Source organism: Nyctereutes procyonoides, unplaced genomic scaffold (assembly GCF_905146905.1).
Source record: "Nyctereutes procyonoides isolate TBG_1078 unplaced genomic scaffold, NYPRO_anot_genome, whole genome shotgun sequence".
Taxonomy (NCBI): domain Eukaryota; kingdom Metazoa; phylum Chordata; class Mammalia; order Carnivora; family Canidae; genus Nyctereutes; species Nyctereutes procyonoides.
Genome location: NW_026575052.1, coordinates 62,470,585 through 62,480,811, shown reverse-complemented (window position 1 = coordinate 62,480,811; position 10,227 = coordinate 62,470,585). Strand labels below are relative to the sequence as shown.

Genomic DNA, 10,227 nt, shown 5'->3' with positions numbered 1-10,227 from the left:
CAAAACTGTCTCGGCTGGAGCCTCACAACAGGCTCTGCTTCTGTGAAGGTCTGCGTGATGCCAAAAACATCTCCAGTGCTCCAGAAGGAGCAGCCAATGGAAGTCACAACTGAGACCCCTCCTACTCCCCCCCACCCCTCCCCACCCCTGCCAGGGGCATCCAGGTCTCCTGCCTCCCTCCCTCCTGGCATGCCTGGCACAGAAGTGAGGATCTGGCGGCCGGCTTCAAGTCCTGTAGAACCCTCTCTGCCCTGAGGTTCCCTAACGGAGTCTCAAACCCCCGGCAAAGATGGCCTGGAGACAGCTGCTCCTTGCCTCCGGGCTCTTAGCTGCTGTGCTCCTGACCAGTGAGTATGGGGGGGAGGCTCCAGGATGGATTGGTGTTAGATGAGGCTTCTCAGCTGGCCCAGATCGGGTGTGTGTGCTTACTGTAGTACCTGGGGTGTGTGTGTGTTATGTGTGTGTATAACACAATACAACATAGAAAGAATAGCTTGCCTGGTGGTTTCCTGGGGAGACTGCTCTGCAGCTAGGATGTGAGGGACCCAGGGCCCCACAATGGGGCCTGGCAAGTCTCAGTGTTCAGGAAGGACTGTCCCAGCCCAGCTGTGGGTGAGGTGGGCAAAGGCTCCTCTTGGGGTGCTGCAGCCCTCAATGCTGTGCTTTCCCACAGTGCTGCAGGAGGGGACTGGTGCATCAGTGGGTACCCAGCAGGTAGCAGAACAAGAGGCCCAGGAAGGTGAGTGCAAGAGTCACCGAAGGGTGCAAAGCAGGTGGGCCAGCCACTGTAGTAGCCCTGGGGAACTTGCATCGGTCATGACTGGCCTCTCTCGGGTTTCAGATGTGGAACAGAAGATTTTCATGCAGGAATCAGATGCCTCAAATTTCCTCAAGAAGCGTGACAAGCGGTCCCCCAAATCCCGAGATGAGGCCAATGGTAAGGATGCTGGAGATCTGCACCTAACCCCCACCTCCCATTCCTTTCTCACAGTCAGCTGGGCTCTGGGGACTGCAAAGGGAGCCCAGAGGGAGGGTTCCACATAGACTATCGGGTATCAAAGTGACAGCGGCTCTGAATTAGAAATTCCACATTTCCTCAACTGCAGGTCACATCTTGGGACTGCCCCATCAGGGTAAGGAACACACAAAGAGACAGTGCAACACTGAATGCACCTAATAGGGATGAGACGCTTTCCAATTCCAGAAAGTTTAAATGTTAAGAATTGTGTTCTAGTCAAGAGGGAATGCAGTATCTGGGTGTGTGCTTTCTGGGGGTATCGGGCAGTGCCCCCCATGCAAGAGCAACAAATGGCACTATAGCAGAGAGAGGGCACACAGGACTGGGAGCTCGGACTGTGGGCTTGGTGACAGCTATGCTAAGTGGCCTTGGCCACTTCCTCCCCTTGGCCCCAAGTTTCCTTATTTATAAGTTCCTGAAATTGTGGTATTCAGCCAGCAGTGGTTGTGGGGTTTTTTGTGTTTGTAATTTTTCATTTCCAATGTATTTGGAAGACTTTTGAGCTTGGAAGCGTGTCTCCTTCTCAGTCTGAAGTAGGCCCTGGTGTCCCCTGCCTGGCAAGGACCCTCATTTCCATGACCTGCTGACCCTGGAAGGCATCTGAGTTTTCTGCCCTTGGACTAGATTCTTCCAAGGACTCTGAGCTCTGTCTCTGAGGCTGTGGCTTGATTCATTACTTGTGCACGTGTCTGAATAAACTCTTTGTGTCCCTCGGCACACTCAGAAAGCTTTACAAGCTCCGTCAAAAATAACAAGACTGTTTTCAAATAATGAAAAAGGCTTGGAGATGAAATTCCTTTCCCACCCCCTCCAACTGGATAAGAATGAACCACACCGGGAAAATCTCCAGGCCTCTCACAACTTGAGATTTAGAAGTTAGCAAACATCGAATACTGGAAGGGCTGTGATAAAGGCTGGGCAGTTTGTGATGGAGATCAGAGAAGCGGCCTCCTGGCAGACTTCCAGTGGGGAACAGGCGTGAATTTGGGAGAGGCGAATATTTTCCATTCTCCTAAGCTGATTCAAAACCATGAGGAGTGTGATGAAGCCATGGGGTCCTCTCCTCAAACAGAAGCTCTGTGGGTCAGTCGTGGGTGGGTGGAGGGTGGGGTGGGGCCAGGACAGCCTAGTGAAGACATAGGACACACCTGAGTTCACTTGCTGTCACCCAGTCAACTCCTGTGCAGGGGCAGGAGAACAGAGCCCAGTTATGTCTCAGGCTGGGTAACAGGCAGGTAACATTGATAGAATGCAATCTGGAACCAGGAAACAGGCATCTGACATCTCTAATCTTCTGGATAAAGATGAGAAATATTCCTCTGGGATGAGAGGAGACACTGAGAATACAATGCAGAACCTGAGAAGGGATGTACACAGTGCACAGGAGGCACGGTGTTAACATGGCATTCTGTCCCGGGACTTAAATTGTCCGTAGCCATCGCTGAGGCCAGAGTCCCATCTGCTGCTCCTCCAGAAAGGCAACTTGGGAAGACCGCTTTTTTTTGAAGTACAAAGGAATGGAAAATGCTTAGTTATGAACTGGTGATGGCTCATTAAGCACCTGCTTCCTACACTCCAGACCCCCTTGCCTGCCATCCCCAGTGGCTTTCTGGTGCCTGGAGCATGGGCACCTGGGGCTCTGCTCATCCCAAGCGATGCCCTGACCAGCTGTGTAACTTTGATTAGGTCATTGCCCCTCTCTGAGCCTCAATTCCCTCTTGAGAAATGTATGGATGTGGGGCAAGCTGGTGGTGGTGGTGGGGAGGTGGATGCATGGGGGAGGACTGGAGTACCAATTCCTTCGCCAGTCTCAAGAGTCCTACAACTATGTGGGTAAAGGGGCAAGTGTGGGAAAAACATGGGATTTCCCTGAGGAATCTGCAGTGAGACCAATTCACAGGTAACTGGACTTTTACTCGGAGTTAAAATAACATAATATAAATAACTAGTATTTATGTATTACTCTAAGCCCCTTAACTTTCAAAGATTTCAGATGGTTTATGGTATTATCATTTCACAAAGAAATACTGTGTTGTTTGTGCCAGCACCACTGTAATGTGGGGTGGGGCAGGAAACCAATGGCTTCCTCAATTTCTTGGCTTCTGTCACCACTTTGCCCCTGACTTCCTATTGCACAGCCAAACTGGTGGGGACAACACCACCTCAGTCTCCCCTCTTTGATGTGGTCATACCAGAGGAGTAGAGTTGTCCTTGAGGGGCCAGTTCCTCTGGTATCAGACATGGCCTTCCTGCTGTTGTGGATTTGTTCAGTTGAAGCCCAGTTAAAAACAATTCTGAGACTAAGAGAGCTTTCAGTAATTTCATTCAGACAACTAGAGCTCTCACATGGAAAGAGGTCAAGATTTAAGGGTAGAAATGGATGAACCTGGAAACTATTTTACATTCCCCCCCCCACACACACAAAAAGCCTCCAATCTAGAACGATTTTCAGGCTAAATTAAAGCAGAGACAGCTGCACCTGCTGGAGCAGGTAAAGCGTGATGTAGTGATTCAGGTGGGGGTTCCCGCTGGGGCTCAAGGTACAGTTGGGTGAGTTTTCAGTTATCATTGTGGGTATTTCTTCTGACCATAGAGGTGTACCCTCCCCCCCTCCAATTTTATCATCTCAAACTAATATTTCTCATAAAAAGTTTATAGCCAGGGAACCTGTGTGGCTCAGTTAGATGTCAGACTCTTGGCTTTCAGCTCAAGTCAAGAGATCGAGCCCTGCGTCGGGCTCTACACTTGAGATTCTCTCTCCTTCTGCTCCTCCCTGTTCTCTCAAACAAAATCTTAAAAAAAAAACCAAAAACAAAACACGTTAACGGTCACCTTTACTAGAATGCATTGCCTTACAAAATAAGCAGTTGGTCTCTTCCTCATCAGGAAGTTTACCTGGTCACCTCATGTTCTGTACCAGTTACCTACTGCTGTATGCCAATGGGCCCCTAAATTTAGCAGCTTAAAACCACATTTACGGACTCCTAGTCGCTGGCATCAGCAGTCCAGCTATGCCTTAGCTGGGGGCCTCAGGGTCAGCATCCCTCCCAGGCTACAGTCATCTCAAGGCCTGACTGCAAGATCTGCCTTCAAGCAAGCCTCTACGCCTTGCTGGCTACCCATCAAGGCCACCAGTTCCTTGCCTTGAGTGGGCCTTTCCAGAAGATCACTTGCATGGCAGCTGGCTTCCCTCAGAGCAAGGGACTCCCAAGAAGGAAGCCACATTCCATCATGTCTGCCATCTTCTGTTCATTAGCAGAGTCAATAAGGCCAGCCCACATAAAGGGAGGTAACTGCCTAAGGGCACAAATATCAAGGATCCTCCACATTGCCCTACCTAATTTTATCATCCCTACCATAATTGTGCCCTGCATACGTTTCTATCACAGTAGCCATAATGCTGGGCATGACTTATTTTTGTATCTTTCTCCTTATCCGGACGATAGGCCTCTAAAATAGAGGAACAGAATCTTTCTTGCTTTTTTAATCTGTGCCTGGCACGCATTTTGGCTGGAACAAGTGCTCAAAGATGGACTTGAAGATATTAATGTGAAATTAACTTTATTTTTTAAGATTTCATTTATTTGGGATCCCTGGGTGGCGCAGCGGTTTGGCGCTTGCCTTTGGCCCAGGGCGCGATCCTGGAGACCCCGGATCGAATCCCACATCGGGCTCCCGGTGCATGGAGCCTGCTTCTCCCTCTGCCTGTGTCTCTGCCTCTCTCTCTCTGTGACTATCATAAATAAATAAAAATAAAAAAAAATTAAAAAAAACAAAAAAAAAAGACTTCATTTATTTGAGAGAGAAGGAGTGCATGAGAGAGTGAGAAAGAGAGTGAGCACGAGGGAGGGAGGGAGAGAGAGAGAGAGAGAGAGAGAACGAGTAGGGGGAGGGGTAGAGGAAGAGGGAGAAGCAGGCTCCTCACTGAACGGGACTCTATCCCAGAACCCTGAGATAATGACCTAAGCTGAAGGTAGACCCATAACCAACAGAGCCCCCCAGATGTTCCAATGTGAAATTTACTTTAAGTTGGTTATTCCCTCCTAGAATTCTTTATTATTATTTTTTAAAGATTTCATTTATTTATTCACAAGAGACACAGAGACACAGGCAGAGAGAGAAGCAAGCTGCCTGTGTGGAGCCTGATGAGGGACTCAATCCCAGGATCCTGAGCCAAAGGCAGATGCTCAACCACTGAGCCACCCAGGCGCCCCTAGAATTCATTTCTCATCACTGGATTTCTAGTTTCTAACTGGCCCTGTTTACTTAAATGCACCATTAATTTTATGAGGGAAGTAAAATTGATTTTCTCATTTGCAAAACGCAGTGCTTGGACGAGGTGAGTTCCTGGGTCCTTCATGTTTTAAAGTCTGTCTCAGGAGTAAATCATCTTCTTGAAGGTTAAAGTTTCTCAGACAAAATGATTTGTGTTCCCCTAAATGTGTACAACTGCCCCCACTCTTGAAGGCAACTCTCACTTCTTGCGCTTTCCCAGTGGAAAACAGGCAGAAACTGCGGGCTGATGAGCTGCGGAGAGAGTACCATGAGGAACAAAGGAATGAGTCTGAGAACTTCGTAGAGGAACAAAATGACGGTAAGAACTCTAGCACCAGCATCTTCAAGGAAGTGGGTCTTTGGGGGAAAATCAAAAGTTGCCTCCACTTCTCCCTATATTGTAATTGAAGGCGGGAGGGGTAGGAGAGGCTCCTTCCTCAGTTCACATCTATTGGAGTCTTGAAGGAAGAAAGTCACACAAATGGCTCCTGAACTTGAGAAGGCATGAAGAGGGAGGAAACACCTGGATTTACACAGGCTCGGGGAATTTCTGGCTGATTGTATTTTCTCATTCTCCTTGGGGGATCACGACGGAGGCCTATGTTCTCTGTCTTGGCACCTACACTGGTGACTTAGCTCTGGTTACATGTGGATTGGAAAGATCTCAAACTCACTTTCCCCCCCTGGAACCCGCCCTGGATTCCCATCAACGTGATGGCTCTAGGAACTACTCATTCTGGCCTTTGTTCACCTAATCACTCTAATAATCAGTGTCTTACCTGACTCGTGCAACCAAACCAGGAAACCTGACCTCAGAAAACAACTCACCCACAATGTTGGGCACGCTGTAAGTTTTATATGCTTTGCTTGTGCCCTTACATGACTGGTCTTTCCTAAGCCTGGGCCTTTGCCTCAGTCTCTTGCCAGGCAAACAGCACACATCATTCCCTGCCTCAGCCCTTGGGCAGACAGGACTCCTCCCTCTCTCAGGAAATGCTTATTTCACCAAGTCTTCCGTGGGGCAGCTGGGTGTAGGCAGAGGGAGGTTCTATCTTTGAACCAGTCTCCCTCCCAAGGCATGGGACGGGACTTTGCATCTATAAGTGTTCCCAAGTGTCACCCAGAGCAGAACCCCATAGAAATATCGAATAGGGCTAAGGCTAGTAATCCAGGGTATGTATTTATGTTTATTTCTATTTGGGTCTTTCCTCACACTTCAAGATGGAAATGTTCCCAAGCAAGCTCCTTAATGCCCATGAGCTTGGAGAAAAGGCTACAGCTTAGGTGACCTTTGCTAGAGAGTTGATTTTCATTCATAAGTCATAAGCCTCCTGGCTTGTACGCTCTTGTGGATTTGGGGGGTAACGCTCTCCAAGGGCATTTCTTAGAAACAGGATACAATCACTAGGTACCCAAGGGCTGCAGGCCCCATGCCCACTGCCTCACAAGTGGCACTGGAGCTCTGCAAACAGGTGCTGGGCTTGGATCCTACCAAATCAAGCTTTCTTGGGAACATCCTGGAAAAAACTCCAGGCTGTTGTAACTCAGAGGCAAATATTTCTGTTGGACATTTATTTACCTTTGTGAACAACTTAAGGTGAAGCATTTAAAAAACGAGAATATGGCCTGCAAAAATTCCTTCAGGGTTTTTTGGTTCTTTTAAGTCATCTATTTTGGGCATTTGTAAATGTTTCAGGTCCAAATCCCTAGCATCTGGGTGGAGAATATTCACTGTTTTTGTTCACAATGAACAAAACCTTGGGGTAAGGGGTCAGGCAATTGAGGGATGACCAGCCCTCTACCAAAGGCAGAGGAGACTGCATTTAGGGGCCTCAGGACTTACCCACAAAGATGAAGACTCCACAGGCCAGGCTGTGGGTCTAAGGGCACTGTAGTGACAGAGCTGTTGTCACTGGTTGAACACCTGCTCTGACGGAGGCTATTTGGAACTACCCAACCCTTATACCAGCCTCTTGGGTCTTAAAATTTCCGTGCTTTTGTTTTAAAAACTCAGGCTCAGAAAGGGTGCCTAAATATCCAACCTGCCATAGCTAGTCAGGGATTTGAACCAAGGTATGTTTGCCAGCCTAGAAATGTTCTTATAAATGAAGGATAATCACATGTGTGGAGGTCTTGGGGGAACCTTCTTCAATCCAGGAATTGGTCCCTGCAGATGGACAGAGTGAGGTAAGGAGAGTGTGCCCCACCCCCACTCCCTAGTCTCCCCAGAGCTGGATAAAAGGAGGCAGAGATGGAGCAGGTCCAGCCGACCTGAGAGTAAATGACATGAAATGCATTTCAATTTTCCTCCTTTTCCCTCACGTATGCCCCAGAAAACTGCTGCATGGTAGCCAGGTTGGTGAAATCCTGACCCTTGGGTAGTGCTGAGGCCCCCACATACTCCTCAGTTAGGACACTGGTTTTTCAGTTGGCTATCATGATCTGACAGTGTCACTTATTCTCAGAATAACTGGCAGCAGTTGCAGGTTTGTCCCCACCCCTTAAAAGCAAAAGCTGAGGGATGACCATGGCTAAACAAAAGGACTAGGATTTCCAAAGGAGGAAGTTTAGGCATGTGATCTGGACCAGAGTGACCTTCCTGAGAGCCTGAGCACTCCATCTCAAAAGCCCATCCGTCCATCCAGGACACGGGACCTGTTCTGGGAATGTTGTGGCTCCTGGTTGCTTCTCTACTCAAAATCACCAGTTTTATGAGCCAAAGATGCCGTTAGGCCTTTGAGTTCTGCCTCTGGAAGTGCCAGGATAAATTGTGTTGAGCTCCTACCTCTAAGGTCTGTGTGGGAGCCAAAGTCTGCTTCCACCTTCAGAGCAAGAAGCTTGGGTCAGCCCATCTGGGATTGGTTGCATGACACCTGGCTTGGCTAAAGCTGCTCAGCTGAAAGTGGTCCCCTACAAAAAAGCCATGCTGTTAGCACCTTTACCAGAGATGCCTTCAATTTGTCTAAGTGAAATGGTGTATGAAGAAATTGGCATGATCTGGAGAAAAAAAAAAAATCAACTTCTATGTCAAAATCAGCCTCTTAAGATCGGCAAAGAGTAGCTATGATCTATCTGGCCTGAGAAAGGTCTGATGGGCTTTTGCAAAGCCCAGCTGGGGCCTGATTCTAAGCTCTAGGCTCTTCTGGGCTACTAAGTCCCAAAAGGGATTTCTAAGATCAAGGGTAGCACTGACTCTTAGCTCACACAGGAAGGAAACATACCCAGTGGTAACAAGGGGTCCTTCTTGGTGACGGTATCTGGTCCTCATGGGTGTCTAAGGACCATGGGGACACCCATTTTCTCCAAACCCTGATGCCACCGGGCCACGCTGTTCACCCAATGCCCCAGAGAATGAGGTTCTCAAGTACCAAAGTCAGGTTCACAGGCTTTTTGGTGGTGAAGCCCACACTTAAAAAAGTAAGAGGTAGGCAAGGACAACTTTTGGCGTTCTGAACCCTTAGTATTCTTTTTTCTGTTAAAACTTATCCTTCCAACATTTTCCACAAACACTGAAAAATTGTGGCAAAGAAATCTATGTAAAATTTGCCATCATAACCATGTTTTAAGTGTGCAAGTCAGTGGCATTTGGTACGTTCACACGGTTGTGCAACTAGCAACACTTAGGGATTTCTAGAACCCCTTTCATCACTTCAAAGACCAACTCTGTACCCATTATAATACAGTTAGTTCCTCCTTCCCCCCAGTCTCTGCTAACCTCTAATACATTTTGGTCTCTACCAATTTGTTCTAAGTATTTCATAGAAGTGGAATCACACAGTATGGGTCTTTTGGCATGTTTCACTGATTGCATTTCAAGATTCATTCATGTTGTAGCATGTTATTAGAACTTCATTCCTTTTTATGATTGAATAATACATACGTGTGTGTGTGTGTGTGTGTGTGTGTGTGTAGCTTCTTGTTTATCCATTCATTTGTCTCTATTTTCACTTCTCTTAGTTATATACCTAGGAGTGGAATTGTGAGGTTATGTGGTAATGCTGTTGAACTTTTGAGGAGCCTTATGGTTGCCTTTTTACACACTGAGGGACTTGTAAATCTGCTTGTGCTTTAGTGGTCCCTACCAACAACGGGCAGTGTGGACTTGGCCATCAGGATAGCCTAATTTGACAATTGAACGAAGTTGTAATTCAGAGAACTGATTAAAGGCAGCAAAATCAAGACTTTCTAACTCATTAAATAAGACTCTTTTACTCACTAAAAACTCCCTTCTGTTCTTTTAGCCTTTTACTTTGAAAATTTTCAAATGGCAATGTAGTTCAAAGAACCCCCATATAACCATCACTCAGAATCAACGATTATCAAATTTCCCTCCACTTCATCCACCCCATTTTCTCATTAGTTTTTAAAACATAATTTTCTTTTTAAAGCCTGAGGAAAAAAATTACTTATAACACCATCACTTGAAGTTGATAGTTCTTTCTGTGATTTAGTTTTTCAACCGTAAAGCCTGTCATTTCTTTTCCATGCTGTTTTGTCCTCTTTGCACTTTGTTTCTTAGCTACTTCTCCCTGCTTTGCTGGCTGTGTAGGGGAAAGAGCACAGAATTGGGAAATAGTTCTTGATCTTGGCTCTCCTGGCTACCAGCTCTTTCTCCTGCCTGGCTTGGTCCCCAAAGTGAGGCTTTTGGACTTTCTGTTCTGTGAGGTCTTTCAAGCTCAGATTGTTCTGTCACCAGTACACCCAAGCACAGTGTGTTCATGTCATCACAGGGTAGGCAGTTTGGGTTGATGACTGCTTGGTGGTTCTCCTCAGACCAGAGTCCTCTCCATACTAACACGACTTTACCTCTGCTCCCCAGAACAGGAAGAGAGAAGCCGGGAAGCTATTGAGCAGTGGCGCCAGTGGCATTATGATGGCCTGTACCCATCGTATCTCTATAATCGCCACCACATCTGACCTCATCTTTATTGACC

At 47.2% G+C, this 10,227-nt stretch overlaps 1 protein-coding gene across 3 annotated transcripts; it reads left to right on the top strand.

Annotated features, from left to right (window-relative positions):
- The first annotated feature begins 203 nt into the window (after positions 1 to 203).
- Positions 204 to 10,210, top strand: UCMA (upper zone of growth plate and cartilage matrix associated). 3 transcript variants are annotated; one of them, XM_055332152.1, is made up of 5 exons: positions 204 to 347; positions 674 to 739; positions 842 to 937; positions 5,514 to 5,612; positions 10,113 to 10,210. In XM_055332152.1, the coding sequence occupies exons 1-5, from the start codon at positions 290 to 292 to the stop codon at positions 10,208 to 10,210; spliced, it is 417 nt and encodes a 138-aa protein (XP_055188127.1). In that variant the 5' UTR covers positions 204 to 289. The 3 variants fall into 3 exon arrangements, with proteins under 3 accessions (XP_055188127.1, XP_055188128.1, XP_055188126.1); XM_055332153.1 differs by lacking the exon at positions 674 to 739; XM_055332151.1 differs by having other exon boundaries at positions 674 to 937.
- The last annotated feature ends 17 nt before the right edge of the window (positions 10,211 to 10,227 follow it).